General features: G+C 39.3%; 1 protein-coding gene across 1 annotated transcript in view; it reads left to right on the forward strand.

Annotated features, from left to right (window-relative positions):
* Window positions 1-4,626: 4,626 nt before the first annotated feature.
* The window catches only part of LOC146553570 (solute carrier family 22 member 23-like), a 38,004-nt gene continuing 18,073 nt past the window's right edge, over window positions 4,627-24,557 (forward strand). The window contains exons 1-3 of the mRNA XM_085253306.1: window positions 4,627-5,723; window positions 13,485-13,588; window positions 13,689-13,843. Coding sequence (XP_085109432.1) covers window positions 5,289-5,723; window positions 13,485-13,588; window positions 13,689-13,843 — 694 coding nt within the window. The 5' untranslated portion in view covers window positions 4,627-5,288. The remainder of the gene's footprint in view (window positions 5,724-13,484; window positions 13,589-13,688; window positions 13,844-24,557) is intronic.

The raw sequence follows: 24,557 nt of genomic DNA on the forward strand, positions 1-24,557 counted from the left end.
AGCCTCCCTGTTACTTTATTGATCTTGAGGGTTAACTGTAACTATTTTTCTTCCCACAATTAATAGCTCCTTGTGTCCTCCTGTTTGCTCCTTGCCTCCCTTTATACAGACCAAAAATAAATTTAAATGAAAGCCTGGCAAGTACTGACAGTAATTAAGACGCAATGCAATCAGCTCACTGAATCCTCAGAGGAGTGCATGGAGGTTGTGGTTACATGAAGCATTTATCATCTTGAGTTCAACATTCTTGAGGTCAGAATGAAATTCATGTGAGTTCTTAGTTTTCCAGAAGTGCTGAAGAAGACACTTGTGCCTGAGCTCTGAAGAGTGAAAGGGTGTGAGAAAGACAAAGAGGCATAGTAGGGAGGGGTAGACACCTACAGTGTCTGTGTTTTAAAAAAGATGTTGGTGCAGATTTGTAGGTGCAATCACTTCTTGGAATGTGATTGTATCTTATTTTGCTGATAGGTGATAAAAGTAAATATAGATAGATCTGACGAGGACAAAATATCCTGTAAAGTGTGTGCAATTATCTTTTTCAGCAGAAAGTGACAATAGTTCACTTTGCTGATTGAGTGTGCCCTCTGGTGTTTTAACCTATAGCCAACGGACACATACTTACTCCCCGACCTTCCCCTCAGACATGCGATAACAGGGAGGAGGAGATAGTTGGGGGAGGGAGGCATGGACGCCGGTGACTTTAAGGAGCCAACGCCCTAAACTGGAATTTTCATACCATTTTCAGTCGCTTAGTTTCCCACGTCAAACTTTTTGATTGCGCTTGACAAACTTGGCATAGCTTGCCTATGCAAAATATTTTCAGCAGTAGTGCAAATGTTTCACCGAGATATGGTTTCATTTATAAACGCAAAGCAACACAAAATGAATATGTGATAATAAATGTTTCTCGAAAGTCCAGAGTCCCACTCTGGAAAGACACACCCTATATCGAAGCTCAGGTGGGTTGTGTGTGTGTGTGTGTGTGTGTGTGATACATGATACCCAAACAAAAGACACTGCAAGACTGAACTTGTAGAGTTTGTCTAAAACCAGTCTAGTAACAGCTTTTGTTTTAAAAGCAATAAAGTGAAAACTGGGATGGTGGACTTTCTGTACTCTGTCATTAGATATTCTGACATTTTACCCTGCAGGATAATTCCTCTGGAATCTTTTTGTTGCATCAGATAAGTCAAGGTGTTGCAACTGCTGCAGACATGGTTCATTAAGTCAGATTTGGTAATACTCATCTGTCATCGTGCAGTGGAGAAGCCACCCTTTATTCTTTCCGTCTGCATGATTCATTCAGATATACATGGAAGAGACGCTGGTGAAAGTAAGCAGGCTGTTGACTTTCTCTTTAGTTCACCTTATAGTAAATATATAACCTAATGTTTGTTTCCAGGTCTCAAATCCATCATGGACTTTGCTAGTACACAGATGTGAAGGTCACTAAATCAAATGCAAAAGCTGAATAAGAATAAGTTCACTCAACCATCCAAATACGTTCCAACATTATGTCTAATTAGTCACACTTACCCTGATACCAGCTAATACTGTAACCTCACACATTTGATATCATTTCCAGACACTGATACTGACATCATGCGCTGAGTAAACAGGAAAAATGAACCCTGACAGCTGGTATATTTAACTGCAGGCAAGTGACACTGTGTCACCCATTAACCTCTTGTCCACACAGATGGTTCTTCAGACTTTTCAGTGTGCAGAACAATACTGTAAAAGAGACATTTCCTCAAGATAACTTACAAGAAAAACAAAAAACAAAATGCTGTAGTGCATGAGTCAGGGATCTGGGATTGTCACGCTTGTTAATCCAGCAATAGAAAAACAGAAACTCTGCTCACTTTCTTTAAGGCTTTGTTTGGAATAAAAATAAATAAATAAACATAATTAGCCTTGAAAAGGCCAATCCTTTAGCAGGTCATTAAACTCCCCCAAATTCCTGACACTATAACAGAGGACATGACCTTAGCCAGAAACAGCATAATGACCATGCCTCAGTCGTCAGTTCCCAAAATAGGCTATTTCATAATGAGCCTCCTTTTTTTGTCATTTCATTTCTTCAATAATATTTGAAAGAATTTTAAAACCAAGATGCTTTAATGTCATGATGTGTGTTTATCATTTTGCAGTGATAGTGTCCACAATCATTCTCATTGTCTATGATTTTATTACTTTACTTACTTTGACGATGACCCCTAAAGAATAAATCAAACATTTACTCTGTGTTAGACTTTGAATCCAAACTGCACTAAAACACTATCATGATGGCTCTTTTTGTCTCTGTGAAAGGTTATCCTATGGTTTTGATCAGGACATTATTGGATTGCAGTATTTGAGCACATTAAATGTGGCCTACGTGAGATTACTTAGTTCTGGAATACTGAGTGCTGTGAAACTGCAGTGATAACATTTTGCAGCTCATGTGTCACTAGCTGGTTTGTGATACAGACACCGACAGCCAGAACAGCATCACACCTGTTCATGCAGACATGAGCTGACTCATATCATCATAAGGGGCGGATCCTGGACACACCTGTATGAGTTGCTAGGGAGTAATAAGCGAGCTTGAATGATAACAAACAGCACCGCCGCAATGAAGTGATGGTACAAGGGTTGACTGGTTTCTGTTGACTCACAAGCATGCTGGATTACAATCAAAAGCATTGTGTGAATGGAACATTTGGATAGGATACAGAAAATAAACCCTGTGATTAATGATTTATTTTTTTGTTACCTGGTAGACATAGTAGAGTACATAAAAAGACAAAAGAGGAAAGGTCAAGATAAAGTAGATTTCTAATTCACTCATTAGATGTTGCACAATACAATGATAATTAATAACAGGCCTTTAACCATGAGAAATATGTTTTCCTGTATTTTGGGAGAATTTTAGACTGTATGTAACAGTCAGGTGACACCACAAACATTATGAACATGTTCATATTTCACCAGCACTGACTTTTCTGTAAATAATAATAATAATAATAAAAATATTTTTGCTTTGGATGTTGCGTGGTTTAAAAATGGTCTGCATACACTACAATGAGAAAACAGCAGTGCTGTTGTTCCAGTCTGCCGCCAGGGGACATCAGTGTGCAACAAAAGACTACAAGACACCGCAGCCCATTTGCACCCTTAATCGTCCTTCCATTGCCCTCCAAAAAATGGTCACGCTTCCAACCCACGGTAAACTGTATAATGTACAATATGGGTCATATATAAAAGATGTTTGCATGACATCAAAGTTTACCTAAATATATTTATTATAATTGCTTTATTATTAATCGTTTAGGAGGAACTGTACACACCTGAAATAATAATAAAAACAAACTAAGTAAGTAGTAAATGCCTTATTTGAGAAACGAAGAAAAAATACTGTTAAAAAGTTTTAAAAAAGATTTAAAAAAAGAGAGACAAAAATAAATAAATAAAAATACACATGCACTAGCACATAACGGCCAGGAGGGTGAGGCATTGCCAAATGCACATGTGGTGTAGATAAGGAGTCTACCATCACATGGTCAGATAAATATAGGTTATGAAGATATGAATCGAACCTCCCCGACAATTAACCGAGAAAAAAAAAGTTATTTATTCAACATGTCTGTGATGTTGAATTTGTATATTTGGGGGGGGACTAAGTGACCAAGTAAATGTAGTCTTTAATTTTGTGACTGTGGGCCCTGATAATAATTATCATAGTGAGTTATGAACATGTCTTCAAGGTTTAAAAAAAGGGATTTGCTCAAAATTTCACTGAGTAAAATGGTTGCTATTTAATGTGGTGATGCTTACTAGTGATTACTGCAAAACCGTTTCTAAGCTGTAGTCCATGTTTTGATTAAACATTTTAAAAGCAAAGTAATCATCCATCTGGGGTTCTGGGGTGATGTTAGGTTGATATAAGGCGCTAAAAAAAATCTGGAACACAAACCTGAGCTGCTGGAGGTGGCCAAATCATTTATACAATTTAATAACCTCAAATCTGGTGGTGAAAAAAAAATCGATGATTATTTTCACTACTTTAAGAAGAAAAAAAATAAAAATATTTTATCCGTACCATATGAGCATTGGTTTAAGTACACTTGAACATACTAATTTATATCTTAGTTATAAACATACCACACAGGGAATCAGGGGCTGCCAGTGTTTAGAAGAAAACCTACGTGAGTTTTTAATTACAATAAGACAGCAGTTTGTGGTCATCGTCCCAAGCTTCTAAATAAACGTTGTTATGTGCTACAGTTCAGTCTTAGACAAGGTAAATTATTGATTTCCCCGTCTCTCTTGGAGTCAGGCTACAGTTAACTAGGAGAAAACGAACTCCGTTTACTTTCAGTTTGAAAGCAAATTAAAACCTGCTCCCACTCACTTAATTGTCCCGAGTCATCAGTTAAAAATCAGCCCACTAATTGGTCATATTTGTGTAGACCTGAAGCACTACTTCTTATTGCGCGTAATACTGTTTGCTCAAATTGCTGGCACGCACAGTTGTTTTGTTTGCTGGAAATATAGGCGGGGACAACACTACAGTCCCTCCCCCTTCCCATTACAGAACATAATCTTACCTGTTGTTGATGTTTTAAATCTGAGAATATGTGGTTTTTATCTATGGTTTACGCTTAGACTACTTTATTATACCCAATCCTTAAATTATAGAAATAGATAAATAGGCTACAAAGAACACCGAGACAGCAATGTGGCCGTTTATCAAAAATATATAGCATCACTCAGACAAACTTTGTACTAATTCCTTTTTTTTTCTTTATGCAGGGCCTATTTTAACCTATGTGATTACATTACGGTTCATTGTCTGACTGCAAGAGAAAGTGGTAGTTACCACTGGTTACAAGTGGCCACGTTAGGTTAAAGTGATTAGCCACATCCTACATGGGCAGGTGCGTTACCTGTGGCTTTCCCAGGAAGCAATTCTTTCGCTCTGGTGCTACAGCTCACCTACACAAACAGAATCAGCCGACAGAAAAAAGCGTGGGATAGTTTATGTCGTCGTTTCCCAATTCATCGCAATCCGCCTTTTGTTTCAGGACGCGTGTCTGCAGTCACTCCCGCACGGGTTTTGGTGTCAGACGGAGGGAAGTGCTTCCTGATAATAAGGAGGTGCGTCTTATTTCCATTCCAGTGATTGACTGCGCACGGCTTTCACCGCCGGAACTGGAGGTATTGACGCATTGTGGAGTCGACAGGGGGTAGCACTGCAACCCCGGCTTCGCTACACAACGGAGGCATCTGTAGGGGAAACCGCGATGGCCGTGGTGCAGCTCGAAACGGGGGACCATCAACCTGAGAACGGCTTCGTGTCACCCGAAACCACGTCGCCGGATTTGCTGACACGCATCGACAGCTCTGTTCTGCCATTTCTAGGTGGATTTGGGAAGTACCAGAAACAGCTGATTGTGCTGACATGGATTCCGGCGTTATTTATTGGATTCAGTCAGTTCTCTGATAATTTCCTCCTCGCCCAGCCAAACAGCACTTGTATCCAGCCTTTGGCAAATCTGACTAACCATAGTAGAGCTCATTCCTCGCTGTTAGGCAGGCCAAAAAACATTAGTGAGCGACCGGATCCAATTTATGTCAATGGAAGTTCCACAAACAACATCACGACCAGAATGTCTTGTAACAACAATGAGTTGACATTCGAGCTGCACACAGGACTTAAGGAAAATGTGGTTACTAAGGTAAGCTATCCATCTTGAGGATAGGGTGGGGGGTCCTTTGTATAATTTGTTATGCATCCTAATAATAGGGTCGATATTACATTAGTAAGATGCGCTTATTAACGCTGCAGTTACAGTGAAAAAACAAAACAGTTAGCCTTAAACGGCCAGGTTAAAATTCTGTCTGATTGTGTTGTGAAAGCACCTCGGTAGTGGTTGTGGTTATGCCTCCATTGTTGCAGTCTTCTCTCCACTTTGGGGCGTCTAGCACCGTCATCTCCAGTGCGGATTTACACAGCCACGAATTGGCTCACGTTGGACCTAAAAGTAGTAGGATTCAGGTGAGGGCATGCATGGTGCTGACAGTGAGTCATCGCACCATCTGACACAATGGGTGACCTGTCACAGAAACAAGCCACCATTGGCACATGGGGCAAACTGCCAGGGCTAGTGGAATTTGCCGGTCGGTTGTCGTAATGGATATAATAGACAGGGAGCATTTGATTTGGAGCAAAGGTCATCACTGTACTCTCTAGAATAATGCAACCCCATCCCTGATCAAACATCACTCGGCCAATTGCTGTCCTAACCAAACAGCAGTAAGATAATCTTATGGCTCTCATATTGGACACTTTCGGGTTGTTTGTGACTCAGGATTGAGGCCTTTGCATTCCAACATCTGTGCCTGCAGTCTTTGTAGTTGGACTGCAAGCTGCAGGAGGAACATTTTATATCTCCTTTTGCCAGTCTGCTTGTCTCCAGCTGCAGATGCTGCATGTGCATATGAGGATACAAACATTATTATTTTTGTACAAGAAAAAAGAAGAGCAGACCTTTTTCATTATTGGAAATATGCAAAAAATAATACTTATTAATTCTTAGAACAAGGTGCAATTAAACCTTAGAAATAATCTAAATGTTGTATAATCAGTTTGTTTAAAACCTTTAATGTCCACTATTGCTGTCACACACACACTCAGTTGAAGAGCACAGCAAGTCACATTCTAGCTGGCAGCAGCTGTACCTTTTCAAGGGTTTTTAAAAAAAGGATGAGCTTGGAAGCTTCACTGTATTGCACACTGCTCGCCTCCATTGTGGTGTCTGCTTTTCATTGATAATGTCCCTTATTACAATAAAGCAAATAAAATGCAGCTGTGGCATTTTAATTTAGCTGTGGGAGCTGGGGCAGTTGAAATCTTGATTTCATTTGCTGTCCACAGGGTAATTTGAGGGCCGGGGCTGCATAAAAGGCCAGCGTGATAAACTGTTCTCACGCACTAGGGGATTCTCACAAGTGCAGCTGAATATAAAGTCATACGTGAAAGAATTTGACTGGGTGGATGCAAATTACTAATAATCAGAACATTTCAGTTTCCCTGTGGCTAAAGCTGAAAACAGGTTTCCCATATGAAGGCTGATGATTTGAAAACAGTCATTGCTCTCTGCTCACGCTGCCGTTGCAATTTTGTACATGCTAAGATTTGTGTTGACACTACCACCTCTGCAGATCAGTAACGGGCCTGGACAGTTGCTAAAAGTGTCTGGTAATGCTCGTCTTCTCTAACTCCTGGCTGTCCACATTCAGACAAGGTCACGGTGAGGAGAAGCTGAATCGAATGGCACGCTGTCAAAATCCGAAATTGAAGCAAAAATATCTCTTGTGCTTGTACTTGTCATTTTCTTTTTCTATTTTGACACTGTCCCTCAGTCTTCCAGGCCTCCTTTTTTGCTCCCCCGCCATAGAACACAAACTATAGAATGTAGCACTCGAATAGGAAGTGATGACTTGGCTTTTATCCCTGTGTTTGGATTGCCACAGAAAAACTGCACATGCCTGGGTCTGAGCTATCCATGACACACTATCCCTAAAAAGCAGAACAGAGTGCCAATTCTGACGAAACGCCTTAGTGTCTCTTACACACTGTCTGAAGACAATCTAATCCCACACTGCTCTGCACGAGGTCGGCACTTAAATACTTGTAGATATTCAAACTCTGTGCCATTTTTCCGAACTTGACACGTGATGAGGTGCCACTGCTCACACAGTGCTTTCTCAGGGTGACACAGAAAGAAGACAGCGTTGAAAGATCCAAAGTGGTTAATGTGGAGACCCATCCTAATTGAGTCAAAGCTCTCCTCAGGGTCCTTCTTAATTGAACCGAGCCTTTGAAATCAGAATATACCATTACTCAGACACAGTCTCTGTGCAACCTACCCTACTCATCTTGCTTTGGGATGGGCAGCAGCTGCACATACTGCCTGAAATAGTGGCCTGTGAACCTCTTCAAATGACAGATTAACCTCTCTAACTCATGCTTTATCAATTTGGTTGTTGTATGATAATCGGATGCACCGGGCAGTAAAGGACTGATGATGATGTAATATTTACATGATGGATTCTCCTCTTGGGAATTGGACTATCATGACACTTTAAAAAAGAATTACTTTTTCATTGTCAAAAACTTAAAAAAAAAAAAAAAAAAAGATGAAGTATCTCCTGATGTGTCTCTAAATTGCACTGCATTGCATTGTAAACCAGTTGTGTATTCCTCGCACTGAAATCAACAAGAAATGGCATTTTTAAATAATAAATGACCTAAATGATTAAATAAAGAACTGCTAATTGCTGAGCTGAAATGGTTAGCCAGTTAATCAGTTAGTTAATTGGAGCCCCGCGCTTTATTTAATAATTGAGAAATATAATTGAGAACATTAGAATAACTGTTAGGAGCAGACGGATTGATTAACCAATCAAACAACTGTTTAGCTGTGCCCGTACTGCACTCATACAACTGTGCCATCTTCATGTTGTTCTCCTCGTAGTGTAGGTTAGGTTCTTATGAATGTGATAAGGACGCTATGTTTTAAAAGCCTTGGTGGGTACACCCAGACACGGTATCTCTAACTCGAGGCTGCACACCCATAGATCTGAAAGATGATACTGTAGCTGAACACCCATGCAGGCCCCTCTGCTCTGTGTCCCTTCATGCTGTTTACCCAGCTGGTTGGCTCCTTCCACAGACTCTGGATCAGTGCGGGACACTTTGAAATAGCCTCAGCTGTCGAAAGGCGATGACCCCGCTGCAGATACCCAGTCAGCACACAATGACAGCCTCTCACAGTGTCAGCTGGGAGGAAAGATGCTTGTGTGACCAGATGATAAAACTCTGCTGAGGCGCTGTGTGTGTGTGACAAGAATGTGTGCTGTGCCGCTCTTTTCTGATAAGTGCTGTTTTGGAACAGGGAGGGGTGAAAGCTGTGACCCTTTGCTATGGTTTAAGTTTGTGTTTTCTATGGATGGTGTGATGGAATTTGGGTAATAGGAGTAATGGCTTTTCAATACATATGAAGTCTGACTGTTGACAGATATATGTAGTTGTGCTAACTATCAACAACAGGAGGGCATGAATAATACATGGTCAGGCAAAGGTTTGTTGTTTCACAAGCTGTCACTGTTGATCACAGTAAAATAACACTGCCATCAGCCAACTTGTCAAACATGGTATGGTATCTTATGTAATGTTTAGCATAGCCTGCATCTGAAACATGTTCACACTGATAATGTGACATCAGGTTCAGTCCCTAAGGCTGCAGATCCAGCATCACATGTGTAATGTTCCCTTTTTTGACTTCTTTTACCCCATATTTTCAGTGTGTTATGGGACGCATACTATAGGTCTATGTTTTTCCAAGAACTCACCCTCCTTATACAATAGTTTGTTATATCCTCACCCAGCTACCACCACAATATAGGGTTTCACCCCTCCAGCGGTGGTAAAACTTGCACTTGGAAGCAGACAGAGTCAGATAACCTCAGTGATGGTCTGTTGCTAGGCAGTAACTATGCAGCAGTCTCTCCCTGTGTTTTCTGCTGTCTCCTCACAACTGCTTTTGAGCATTTCTTTCCCTCTCTCTGTCTCTCTCTCTCTCTCTCTCTGTCTCTTTCTATCCAGTTATCTTTTGCATAAATGTGTTCCCTGCTTTATTTTTTTGCTTCTCCCTCCATATCTTTGTATGTTCTGTGGTTACATTGTACAATTATGCCTCCTTCCCCCTGTGCTTGCCTTCATCTCTCTCTCCCCCCCTCCCTCCTCTGTGGCCTGCTCCCTCTCCTTTGAAACCCCCACCCACCACTGTGTAGTTCAGCGAGTGCAAAAATGTGCAGCTGTGGTTGAGCATCTTCATCTCAGTGGACTCGATGGTCTAGACTGATCACTGGTGGTCGTTCTTTTGTAAGAGATCAACAGATTTCCTTGAGATTTTGACTGATTTGATCTTAGCCCTTTCATGGTTTGCATCTTATCTCAGCTAAGTGATTCATGTGTACAGAAGCAGTCTCTCTCACTGACTTCTATTCATTACTCACAAAATGAGCAAGACAATAGCAAGGAAACAAGTGACAAATCAAACCTGACAAAAAGCATGGATCTGACTCAAGGTGATGATGAATCTAAATTTTAAAGATGCTATTTTTCTGTTATGGCTTAAATATTTGTCATCCCATGTCTCCCTGGCTTTTCTAAAAACCGTATGCCCAGTAATGGCTGTTGCACAGATAAAGAACAAGGTTTTAGTCAAAGTTCGAAACAGAGTTAAATGATCTAGAAGTAACCTTAATAACAGCTGGTCAAGCCTTCTACTGTAGAAAGGTCCTTTATGAACACAGGATACAGGGACACATACTTTATGAAAGGAAGGCCGATAATACGGTCCAACAATTCAAAGAGACATGTTAGCTGACTCTCCCTGGGAACAAGCATGTAATACAACTGATAAGTGACAGAAGCCATCATGCAAATTACACCCGTGTTTTCCTGCTTCTGTTAAAGCGTGTTAAAATGCAGATATTTTTGACATTCAGCAGGTTTTTTTTTTTTTTTAATTCACATGCAAAATAAATGGGCAAAATAGGAATTCCACAGTGTGTGAGCTGTTTTTTCTTCTTCTTTACATTAAATCTACAGATACATTATGAATGTTTTTATATGCTCCTATAAATTTGTTGCCTTGTGTGTACTTGCACTGAGTCTTTAGAAAAATGCTCTATAAATAAAGATAATTTGTTATATTGAAATGATCCAAGTGGTTGTTGTGTAACTCTGTCTGCAGTGGTTACTTCCTCATGTTGAGTGCTGCTCTATTACCAACCTTTAAAAATGATCCCTGTTTCATTTTTAGGCTGACTTTGTCCAAATGAAGGCAATGGTTAAAGTAAAAATATGAGCAGACAGCAGGGTGAGCTTATTTATTAGTCAGTCCATTTCCTGACTAGTAAGTTATATTCTTTTTGTAAATTCCATTTTTTAATTTTTTAATTTTATTTTTTAACTAACATTCATATTCTAGACTGGTTTGGTCACTTTTATAAAGGTTGCATAAAACAGCCTGGTATATTAAAAGCATTGAGCAAAGTATGTAACCCCGCTTTTTGTAATTTGTAGGATTCTCTTTTCCAAAACTTTTAATTACCGTTAAAGTTAATGAAGGCTTTGAAATAAAGCACATTAATGATGCCAAGCAATCTAAATGAAGCCACAGACAGTTTAAATGCCTTTAACACACGTAAGACATTGCTGCTTTGTCTGTAGCGTGTGATTTGGGGAATGCTGATGTTCGTGTTTTATAACACTGGTCATCTGTCTGTGGTCGCCTACATATGTCAGTTCTGCTCAGTCACCAGTCTTCCAGCTCTGCTGATACATGTCGTCATAGTGTGTTTTACTGTAGATTGAAATGCGAGTTTTATTTTGGTAGTCTCTCCAGCTTCCAGTTTCTGTTTTTTATAGTCTTTGCTGTCTTGTGGTTGCGCAAAAGAAACTTGTTTTCTCCTCTGCGTTTTTCTGTGTCTGACATCGATACTGAAACCATGCATGAGTGGCATGTGTGAGTCATGTGACTGCTTGGTGGCTCTGTGTAATTCCTGGGGCATTCCATTTTGAGCACGTCACTATGGTAGAGTTTACGATAGGTTATGACCCTTCAGAAACAACCCAAATACAAAAGTAAAAGAAACAAAAAGCCTTTTGCTAATTTCACTTTGTACTTGAGCGTATGGTAGACTTACTACATACATAGACTTGCCTGAGCCAACCTTTATGTAAATTTGAAAAAAGCCCCTCCCCCCATCCAAACTACTACTGCTACAGCAGATGATCTTAAAGTAATGTCCTTCAGAGATCTAAAAAATAAAAACTGCTAAGACCTGACACAGGACCTGGGAGATACATCTAATCCTTCAGCTGGGCCATATACTCTTCACTAATGCTTTATTATAAATGGTCTCAGTGGCTATCAAGAAGCCATTCTTAAAGAAGCAAAACTGGGGGGAAAAGGCTGTGATATGCCAAATTACACAAGAAGTGGGGCTGTATTTCAGCCAGTGGTGTTGGGGATCTTGTCAAAACTTGTACAGAAAAGCGTACAATGTAACACTTCCACTCATGGATTGACCTCCCCAGAACCTCAACATTATTGAAGCGGTTGCAAATTATCATCACAGAAAAGGAAACAAAAGGCAGCCCACGTCCATTTGAATGTACTTCAAGCAGCCTGGGGACTCCTGAGGACTGCTTAAAAGAATTTACAAGAAAGCATGCCTAAGGTAACTGGAAACTCCTTTTAACCCTACAACCTAACCTTCCATGTGACCTGACATGCAGCTCCTGAAAAGTATAACTACACGTCGGGATGACACAGCCCACAATGACTGAATGGCTTGGAAGGTTAAGGTGAAAGGTTAAAAGGGGTTTCTGGTTACAACACAAGTTACACACACAAAAAAAAAAAAAAAATCTACATTGTATCTCTAAATCACACTTAAGAGAGTTCAGGCTTTTGAATAAACGCTGTTAAAGAATAAAGATGGGCAGACTAAATAATAACTTTTCATAGATTATACAAATTCAGTTTTTGCCTTTATATACCGCATTTCCACATATGCTTACACACACATTAGTACATTTTTTGTAAACGTGCCAACTTTTACCCCTTCCTCAGATGCATAATCATTACAATGCCAGTGATAGTCAAAGCTGTAAGTTCAAATCTAAAACGTGCGTGTTGAGTCTGCTTGTCACAACCTCTTGCTGGAGAGAAAAAAACAGGGTGTACCTACATGCAGAGACAAGTCTACACCACATCGTTGTCATATTCTAGGAATCACTTTTTTTTTCTTTTTTTTTTTTTGCAGGGATTCAGTCACAAAGTAAAAGTAGAGTTACTGTATTATAGGTCACCATCTTGACAGCCTACATAGAAACAAAAATAAATGATGTAATAAGAAAGTGTTTGCTTATGTGGAGTTAACCTTGATTATCGACTTAAGTAAGGTTCTCCAACTAATAAAGGAAAACGCCTAATGTGTAATTCATCATATATATATTGCATTGCTTTTGAACCAGGCAGAATGTAATTGAAGAATTTGTGCTTAAATAAGTAATCATAAGTGAACTATAGCGAAATATCATGTTTGGCAAGATGCTCTGTTTTGGAGCATTGGTGTCTTGTCGGGATTAAATAACAGAAAAAAAATATGTTGATATTGTGTCAGTGTTGCTATAGACTAAATACCAAGAAGCTCTTCTGTTGCAGGGTATATCCTTCTTACATATCAAAGCGTTATGAGTGATGATATTTGTCAATGAATTAGACAAACTTAGAGGTGAATGTTAATCAAGAGATAAAAATGCAGCATACTCAAAAAATAATATTGATCTTTGTCCTCTACATTATCTACACAGCATCATTTTCTTGAAACTAATACCTGTTTATTTGTCTCTACAGTGGAGTCTGATTGGTGAGTCAGCATGGAAAGTCCATATTGCAAAGTTTTCTCTGTTGGTTGGATCCATCTTTGGATATCTGGTGTTTGGAATATTAGCAGACTGGTAAGACTTTCACACCATCCTTAATTGAAAGATCATGCAAACCTTAAAGGTGTTTTATGCTTATTACAAGTGTCATTTTTGCTCTTACCTTATTCTGTAGGTTTGGCCGCCACCCAGTGCTGATCATATCAGTACTGTTCATGTTGGTGTTTGGTTTTACTGTGGCCTTTTCTAGGAACGCCCCCATGTTCAGCACATTGCGTTTCTTTGAGGGCTTCTGCCTGGCAGGAATCACCCTTTCTCTCTACGTCCTTAGTAAGTAATTCAGTTACTCCCTACTAAAAGTCCCTTGGGTTCCTTTGTCAAACACCTTATATCCTCAGGTAGTTGCTAAGGTTGTTTGTTCATTACATGAAAGAAAACAATGGAAGGTTTCCTAGAAAAACACAATAACAGTTTTGTTACATGAAACGGCAGCTTTTCAATTCAATTCGGGTTTTATTTATATAGCGCAAAATCGCCACAGAAGTCACCCCAAGCTTTACAGTGTCAAGTAAAGACCCTACAATAATACAGAGAGAGCAGAGAAACCCCAACAATCAGATGACCCCCTATCAGCAAGCGCTTTGGCGACAGTGGGAAGGAGAAACTCTTTTAGTGGAAAGAAATCTCAGGAGAGAAATTTCTCCCTGCAGAAACAGGGTTAGGGAGATGCACTCAGCTGCCTGCCAGTTGGAGGTGAAGGAACAAAGACAGGACAAAAGGCACGCTGTGAAAGAGAGCCAGACATTAATAATAATCTATGATTAAATGTAGACTGATATATAAACACATTGTTAGAAAATCTTACCTGTAGGTAGCTTGTTAGTTGGCTAACTTACACTCTGTTGTGTTATTTGAAAATTTCAACCTCCAAGTTGCTCTTTTTCACAAGTCCAACTTCATACAGCTGTTTAAATATTCATATGATGGTTATACACAGTCATAAAGAACTAAGTACACGTCATGAATCAGTATCTTGTACGGCCACCTTTAGGAGCAATAACTTGAAGTAATGGATTTCTGCTTGACTTAATCAGTCCCTCACTTGCTTGTGGAGGAATTTTGGCTCACTGTATTGCTTCATTTCTTTGAGGTTTGTAGGCATTCAATTATGCACAGCTCTCCTGACGTTCTGCCACAACATTTCTTGCAGGATGAGGCCTGGACTTGAGTGGGCCATTGATTGCAACACCTTAATTCTTTTTTTCTTTTTTTTTGTAGAAAATCTGCAGATTTTAGGCTGTGCTTGGGACCTTAGGCCCTCATTCACTAAAAGTACTTACACAAAAATCTGTGCACAATTTGCACGAACAAAAGTGTCACACATAAATCTGTGATTTACCAAAATTTTCTTACCCGAGTTTATTTGTTAGTACTAGTAGTAGGTAAATTAGAATAAATTCAGGTTGAATACTATTACTACTACTGCTACTATTGTTACTAATATTAATGCTACTAATACTAATAATATGATTGCTAGCTTTTGGTCATTATTTATAATTTTCACACAAAATACTTGGACTCCACCATTTAAAAAAACAGGCTTTAATCCTTTGGTTTAAATATATTACATTATTCTCCTATATCATCTTATCAACAGTGACTTCTACCATTGTTGGATGTCATCAGTTAGTCTAATTTTTTGACTAAGTGACTGCTGATTTATTTATTTATTTTCTTATTTGATGCCCCCACTTAGGCCAAATTGAATGTCTTAGGCCAAAAGTCATTTCAAAGACCAATATTTAAGCCTGAGGCTCAATTTTTTTTTTCCATGGGAGTGATGACTCTCTGGAACGCTGTGCCTTTTCTGCCTTCCTAAACACCTTCCTTATAGAGAAATTTGAGTGTGGCAGTTGGTATGCAGATTGCACCAGGCTGTTGGTCTGGAATGATTCTGATTTACTACCATACACATAAGAAAGAAAATAGGTTGGTGCGCATGCTTCATAAATCTGACAGTAATTTATTTTGTACGCACGTATTTTTGGCTAAGGGTAAGAATGTTTCCACACACATACTAGTAAATGAGGAGCGTTGTCCTGTTGCGTTACTCACTTTTGGTCAAGGTTTAGATGTCAGGCATTTGACTCTAGATTACTTTGGTAAACAGAAGAGTTCATGGTCAGCCTAATGACTGCAGGGTGCACATGTCCTGTGGCTGCAAAGAAAATGCCAATTCATCACCCCTCCACCTCCGTGCTTGACAGTCAGTATGAGGTCTTGAGGTCTGATATCTTTTGTTTGCTTTTCACCAAACATGGCACTGTGCGTCATGGCCAAACACTGGCGTCTTTAGTCTCATCTGTCCAAAGGACATTATTCCAGACATTTTATGGTTTGTTCAGATGCAACTTTAAAAACTAGGCTGAGCCTAACCTATACTGATTCACTCTTTTTCTCAGTGTTCTACAGATTCTAAATCTGTATAATCTGGTATGTAGCTCAGGTTCTACAGACCTTTTGCAGGTTTCTGAGCAGTGCACAGTCTTCGGGTACATTTCCAGGAAAGACTGTGGTTGTGTTAACACTTATCTGAATACCCCATACCAGCGAACTGCCCAAACCTCTGCTTTCATTGAAGTGGTCACACTTATTAATGATGAGTTAATCAAGTGGGCTTGATTAGCAGCATCTGGCTGCTTGCTGCGTACCCTCTTAATTCCTATGGAAGCAGTAAGGGTGTACTTGATTTTTCACATGACTGTGTAGTCCTTTCTGGAGTACTTTCTTTTTCATGCGACTGTAGCTAAGTAATGTTAATGGAAATAGGTTTAAGCTAACAGCTTTCTGAAAGAGCTCATAATTTTATAAGAATGTTGCCTTGAAAAGAGTCTGCTGATTAAAAGCGCTTTTTGGCTGGACTGTAATTAAACTTCTGTAAATCATGTTAAGGGCACGACCCAGTGCCATCACCATACTTAATTAAATGTGCTACAAAGATAATTTGTTTACAGTGTGTACCTGGATTTGAACTTTTACTAGGTGCCAAATTACTTAACTGCTCATGCAAATGCTTACTGCATATGAAAACCAGTGTATTCATAGTACTTGTTTTTGTTTTTTAATAATGATAAAGTAAAAACATTAATGTAAAAAAGCAGTAGATCACTCAACAGTTATTCACAGTGTCCAATGCAAGAACTGCTTGTTAACAAATCAAAATCTTCCCTTTCACTCCTCTGTTCATTCCTAAATAACATATTGGTTACTTGTTGGTCTTGGTGGTTTAGTTAAACTGGTTTGTTTTCGGTTTGGCTGCTTGCAGAGGAAGTAAGAGCCAGTTTGTTTACACATCATGATCAGAGTTCCTTGTTGATACTGTGCGAATCAGGTGTATTAAGTCTATATACGTCATACAAATACGTGTTTGCTTCGGTGTCTCTGTCTATCTGTTCCCTCTTTGCGACACTGTCACTGTTTTTACTAACAAGCTTACATGCTTGCCCCCCCCCCCCCCCCAAAAAAAAAAAAAAAAAAAAAAAATTATTCCCTGAAAAGCCTTCGGTTAATCCAAATTGCAAGAGTACTGACAGGGACCCGAAAGAGAGAGCAGATTTCTCCTGTTTTGGCTTCCCTTCATTGGCTTCCTGTTAAATCCAGAATTGAATTCAAAATCCTGCTCCTCACATACAAGGTCTTAAATAATCAGGCCCCATCTTATCTTAATGACCTTGTAGTACCATACCACCCTATTAGAGCACTTCGCTCTCGCACTGCAGGCCTACTTGTTGTTCCTAGAGTATTTAAAAGTAGAGTGGGTGTCAGAGCCTTCAGTTTTCAGGCCCCTCTTCTGTGGAACCAGCTTCCAGTTTGGATTCGGGAGACAAACACTATCTCTACTTTTAAGATTAGGCTTAAAACTTTCCTATGTGATAAAGCATATAGTTAGGGCTGGACCAGGTGACCCTGAATCTCCCTTAGTTATGCTGCAATAGACGTAGGCTGCCGGGGGATTCCCATGATGCGTTGAGTTTTTCCTTTCTAGTCACCTTTCTCACTTACTATGTGTTAATAGACCTCTCTGCATTGAATCATATCTGTTATAAATCTTTCTCTCTTCCACATTATGTCTTTATCCTGTTTTCCTTCTCTCATCCCAATTGGTCGCAGCAGATTTGCCGGTGGTTTCTTCCTGTTTAAAAGGAAGTTTTTCCTTCCCACTGTCTCCAAAGTGCTTGCCCATAGGGGGTCATATGATTGTTGGGTTTTTCTCTGTATCTATTATTGTACGATCTACTGTACAATATAAAGCACCTTGAGGCAACTGTTGTTGTGATTTGGCGCTATATAAATAAAATTGAATTGAATTGAAGGTATTCCACTTTAATACTTGCCTGTAGCCGAGGATAGTGATCAGCTGAAAGAAGAGTAATTATGTTGCACTAACCTATTAACATCTATTAAACTGAATGCCTATGCGGGCATAAATTCTCATTACTTACAAACTACCAACCTGCTTAGCTCTAAATTGAACTTTTCATTTTCATTTACGTGAACCACCATTTTTTTCCTCCTTTAATCTTTGTTACTTCTAATCAATAATCTAATAAGGACAAAAGTGGTTGTCTTCACTACACTTTCCCATCACTGCAGGAAGAGTCTGTAGACACTGTAATATTTCTGGAGATAAATCATCTCTCTTAATGTGACCTTCAATCTGAACGGTAAAGTAATAGTTTGTGAATATGTTGTGCTGTGCTGCGTCCTAGTAATTGGCGATGCAGTTGATGAACGTTCTCGGCTCAGCGGTGGATCCTTAAGAGCCTCTTTGGCTACAGTAATTGACCAGTGCAGAGGCAAGGGAAAAAGGACAAATGAGAGAGAGGGAGCAAGGACGAGATGATGAAGGACGGGGCCCTCAGCATCCTTGTCATTCTAATTTAATCCACGCTGCGTACCTTGAAAAGCTTTACAGCACACCCAGAATGGTGGGACTGTTTTTGTCTGCTCCCAGTACAAAGGGGTGAGATGGAAAGAGGCAAAGGGGTAGACTTGAACCCATCAAATTTAAATTAACCTGACATTTAGTCATCGTTTTCAACAAGTTTGTGGTTTAATCATCCTCAGTAGAGTGGTTGGAGAGTTTTGGAGTCATCATATTTATTTTTTTATGTTTTTTCCTCCCCTCTCGCTCTCTTTTTTACATTCTTTTTTTTTGTTATATTTGTCATCATTAAACAGACTGCAAAACGGAGAGTCAAACAAAACAAGAAGAGTAATTATTGAATAGTTGAGCTAGTCATTTGTAAATAAAATGGGATCATCTCAAAAGCTTCATTGCAACATTCCAGAACCATTTTAATGAATCATCTCTAGTCAGAGACCAAGATAACATTTGTTCCCCTGGTTCCAGTGAACACACAAGTGCATAAAAATTAGTTATACACTTCCTCGTTGAAGTAGCTATTCTGATCAAGAGAGGAAATTTTAGTTTTTTGCAGAGGCGCTATAAGACGTAGCGCACATTCTACATAACCTACAGCATAAAATATGCACACAGATTACTGTTAGATGTTTTCCACTTTAATCGCATTCAATACTTTTTCGTATTTGATCTAATATAACTTAACTTTGGCTTAACTTTATTGCAATCTAAATGGTAGTAAAGTGAATAAAGTTGTCATAAACATGCTGTAATTTGATGTGTTCCTTCTCCTTTCTGGGAGGTCTAGTGTTTGCCAATAATATATCAAACATTATATTTAGAGTCTTTATAGCTTGATAGAAAACTAACCCTAGAGGTAGTTGGGTTCATCATAAATCCCCAGGGCCAGGACTGGAGGTGGATAACGCAATCATTGATGTTGATCCATTTGCATTAACTGTAAACAGAGAATCTTCTCAGTTAACTTGCTTCAGTCTGTCATTAGAATAAAGATTACTAGTTCCTCATTTACATATAAAAATGAGGCAGTTAAACCCAAACAGCAGTCTTACAGTATTATATAATAATCCTTCCATGATGGTGCAGGGTTTCCCATTTCATTCCATACTTATTAAAAACACATTCCTTAGCAAAAAAACAACAAATCAGTTTCAGTAGGATTTGTATCTTTCTAACATCGTTATGATTATCCTTTTATACTACAGATCTTTGTAGTCCTGCTGCACTGTAAGATGTAATACACTCAGGTTGCGCAGGGATTAGCTGGACAGCTGTATGTTTGATCTTTGTGCAGGTTTTGTGTTGCCATACTGCCGCCCTTATTTCTAATAATGTTCGGCCCCTGTCACGTGATATTTTCCCTGCAGCCACTCTGTATTGACAAAACTGCTCTACAGCTGCTCGAAGAGTAGGAACACGGTCATGCAGTAACATGTTGTTAGAGAGAATGGATCATTTTATTTTGTGGAAAACATGCATTGCCTTCGCAAGTGTGTCACATATTTAAAAGTTTAGGAAACATTGTAGTCTTGACACTCAGTCATATCACATGCAGCATTGTAAACCACATGACCTTCGTTTGTGGCTTGCTTTGTTTTATCCTGCTTTCAACAGGAAGCCAGAGTCAAATCCCAAGTTCAGCTGTGTTTGCACTGGAGACATTACACTAATCCCCCATTTCTCATCCATCCATGTGCTAGTTTCATTATATGCACCATGGAGAGTGAGAAACATCATGTGCAATAATTTTGATCTAGAAAATCTTATGATGATTGCAATCTTCCTGTTTAATTTGACTGAAAGTTTTAATCATCTTTATTTAGCTAGTATATGCTAATGGAGTTAATAGAATACAGCTCCTTCCCACCCACCCGTGTATATTATTTCCTTGTGCCTTTGAGGCATCATTCAGGAAATCCATTAGTCTTTGACTGTTGTAAGACTGTGGAGCGACTGATACATATCTTCTCTGTTGTGCTAGGGTTCCCAGTCAAACTCCGTCTCACTGCATGGTCCAACATAGCAGATGCAGAGTGACAGCTATATGACTCTTACAAAAGAGACACAATAAATTTAAAAGGAGCATTTTCTGGTTGTGTGGAATAAGGCAGGTTGTGGGAAAGGTTGATTAGGCTAAAATAAAATAAACCGATCAAGAAGATTGAGAGATTTGTGGAAGTTGCACAGCTGCTAGAGTAGCATTTTTCACATCTGAAGAATGCTTGACTAAGAGATAGTGTGATGCAATTACAGCAACGCCACAAGTGAAGTGTTTTGTATATTAACATTAGCCTCTTTCATATATCAACCAAGTTGATGCATCTCTCTACTTCACTGATTCGAAGTATAACGAGCACAAAAGAAAGGCCAATGGCTATAGAAAGTCATCTGATGCAGCGCTGCTATTTATACCCCACTGCTCCATCAGTGTAAGCTAGTCTTTTTAGCATCACGCCACAGGCCTCATTGTGCTTATAGCTTTGTGGTGCTGCGCACTAATGCATTTTTTACAGTAAACATCAAACCCCTCCCTTACCCCTGCCACACAGTTTCCAACCCCCGCCCCCCCACTTACAAACAGGCTTCAGCTAGCTGAGTCATGGTAGCAGACTGCACAGGCTGCTGGGGAATTTTGTGATCAGGTTGAGAGCACAGTGATTCTGATCTAGGGCAGTAGTCCACAGCCCTTATGACTGTGTGAAACATTTATGAGTTAAAGTAGTTTCTCTCTGTTACAAAACACTGCCAGATTAAATGTTTTTGTATGTATAACTGTGCACACTAGCTCAATGTTTTTCATCTTACTGTTATGAAAGAAGGACTAGTTTGCATCAAGCTTACCTTATGAAGAAGAATGCTTGCTCACTTTCTGAATTATTTGCATGTCTAATCATGTCATGGGTGTGTGTATAAGAGCCTAGATGCCTTAATAGAGAGAGAAATGAAAAGCGACGGAGAAAAAAAATGACAGACGTTTATCTGTTTTCCACGTAGAGCCCATCTGAATGTTGTAGTCTTCATGACTCGTGTGGTTTGGGGGATAATGGAGAACTCACAGTTGTTAGCTGGCGCAGCTAACTAGTTTTTAGCGCATTGTTTGTTAGCTTGATTTGCTAGTCCACCTTTTTGTATATTTACAGATTTGCAAACTAAAAACCAGCACAAAGTGTCTCTAAGGGTTTGAGCCAACATATGCTGCCAGAATAAGTCTACAAATGCATTACAGCATTGAGTCTCTATCAGAAGAGTGGAAAACCATTGCTCCAGAAAAAGATATCCCCTCATTTTGATGGCGAGTACTGTCAAACACATCAATCCTGAAATCACTGTTCACTCATGTTCACTTCAGCTGGGATCTGGCACCTCCAAAGTCTAGTGTATGAAAATGGTTGCTACCATTTAAAAAATAAATTACTGGTTACAGCCTCACCAGATGAAAAAAACAACACACACACTTTGCTTGGTTACGTAGTATATCTTATGTTAAAGTGGGACTTTGACAGAAAAAATTATTATTAAGTTCTGCACTGAAAGTTTTTTTTTTCTTTCATATTTGCTCTTAGATAAAATGCACACTACACACTGTGTTGTCCCAAAAAGACTTGGCTTTTGTTTAGCTATAAATTTCAGCAGCAGTGGTTACTTTGGGGAAAAGGGGCATTGTTTTTATTTGCATCAGTGTGGAAATATTGCTGCTGACATGCCGAGAGACTCGCTGTGTGGATATTGTTTTTACTGTCACACCTTTGGTATATGCACTGGGCTTATATGTGTAGCTGGTAAGTACACAGGTGCAACTGGAAATTATCTAGATGGACAGAAAGGGGAAGTACAAACTGCATGACATGAACTGTATCATAGCACTCTTCAGCACATTTTTTTAAAAGTCATACGGTGTGGAAAAAATTCAGAAATAGGGTGTCAGAGGAATTTTCTTTTTTAAATGCCCAGAGCAAAAAAAATTGGTTGATATTTTTACAACATGCCATTGTGAGATTTGATGTTGCACAGTGTCCCTTTAGTTCTCTGCTGGGATTTTTTTCCTTCTTTCAACAGAGTGGCAATGCTCTTCTGGTCAGGCTGGATGATCGGTCTTTTACACTTCCTGCTGCAGTGCTCTGCTGCCTTTTGTCAGTTTAGCCAGGCCAGGCTAACCCTTTTCTCATCTCTCTCCTCTGTTAGCTGATATAAGGTGCTTCCTGTCAGTGGCACCCTCCACTTACAGCAAACATTTATCTCTTTCACTCATAAAGATACTCAAGGCACAAAAAAAACAAAAACAAACAGGTCTCTGCAAATTCATTTATCCTCAGTGATTTCCTTTGTGTCTGGGGCGAATTCCTGCTTTGACAGACGGCGTTCTTTGTTGGTCTGCTTATTCTCCTTACTGTTCATGTAATTATTGCTCAGTGTGGGCAAGATCTGGACTATTAAAAACAGAATTTTTTCGTTAAGCACCAAGTAGCTATGTTCCCTAAAATCACAGCTAGGTCTGCCTCACACCACTGCTAATATAGTTTACCAACATTTGGCAGACCATGCTAATTCAACTGTCTTTTCATTCTGTATGCTTAGAATGAATTAAAGAAACTGAACGGTGAAATACCCTAAAGAGGCAGTCCGGGTATTGAGTGGAAATTCTTTCACTCAAAAAACAAACAAAAAACAATTGTTGCTGATGAAACACTGACCACAGTCTTCCTCATGATCCACTTTAGCTGTCTGCTGATAAATGAGTGGAGGGTTAAACTCTGAGCAGGGTTAAAGTTCCCTTTTGTGCTAAGATTACATTTTTGGTGGCTCAGCAAATGCACTTTGCTAAAACGTTAGGCTGCATTTATTTTTAAGTTTTAAAGCAGTAGTACTGACCTAAGGGTCATGTTCTAATTGGCCCGGAGTGGAAATAATTTTAAACCTTTGTTGCATGACATAACCTCAAACTATCTCAAACCACAAATTCCTGAGTGAAGTCCAGTAACTGGTAAAATCTTTACTGGCAACCTTTGCACTTTCTTTTGATGAGTGGAAGAAAAAAAAAATCAATGCAGTTTCAGTTCTTCTTTGGTTAGGCTGAAGTTGTGTTTAGTTAAGCAAATCTAGGACTGTGACAAATGTAAGCTCAGTCACTCACAAACAGTGTCTTCTGAACAGCCAGGAGGTTGTTTTGTGTTGATCTTTCTTTAATGGAGTGGTTTTGGAATATGCTGTGCGCCAACACAGCACACTAACACAAGAATATACTCTCCAGGTGGGGATTTACTGTCCTGATTACTGAGAATTTGAGGACATGAATCAAAGGAAAGGGCTTGTGGATAGCTGGAATTGTTTGACATTCTGCTCGGCTCCTGAGACTAATCAATAAGCATGACCTTATTCTTAGTCAATAGCCCCTATTTGGAGCTTGAAAAAAGGGAGAGAGGAGACATCAACATTTTTGTGTGTATAAAAATACACAGCAGGCAGAAAAAATAAAGTATCAAGGTTATTTACCAGAATGACTTATCAGTTTGCTCTTGTTCATTTATACCCAGAATTACGGTAGTACAATTAGTACAATTGTCTAACTGCACTAATTCTAAAGAAAGGCCACAGGAGAGAGAGACAAGATAGTTTTACTTTGCCCTTTAATTGACCCAGGCCTTTAACCTTGTCAAGATAAATGTTTTCATGCTCTGTTAGAGAACTGGCTTTCTGCCATGTCTTCTTAGGTGATTATGTTGTACTAAAATATGAAGGATATCTTAAGAGCGACATTCCTTTTTTCTCACAGACTTTCATGGCTAACTGCATGGCAAACAGCTTGTACATCTATGCCAGTAATATTTTATTTCTTCTAGATGTCCTCCACAAAGGATAGAGTTTACCCCTATTGGGGGAAAAACACCTTATTTGATCTATAGTAATGCCAGCCAGTTCACCCTAATCAGGGAAATGCTGTTTGCTGACAATGCTTCACTGGTCTGCCACTCAGAAGAAATGCTTCAGACGTTCATCAGAAACTTTAAACATGCCTGATTTGAGTTTAGCCTCACTAGGCATTTCCATCTGTGACCATCCATCCTTTGAACTTTAATGGTGTATTGATCATGCAGTGAATGG

Source organism: Mchenga conophoros, linkage group LG18 (genome assembly GCF_057382185.1).
Source record: "Mchenga conophoros isolate Kocher_MC1m ecotype Shallow Benthic linkage group LG18, M_conophoros_male_GT1.1, whole genome shotgun sequence".
NCBI classification, from domain to species: domain Eukaryota; kingdom Metazoa; phylum Chordata; class Actinopteri; order Cichliformes; family Cichlidae; genus Mchenga; species Mchenga conophoros.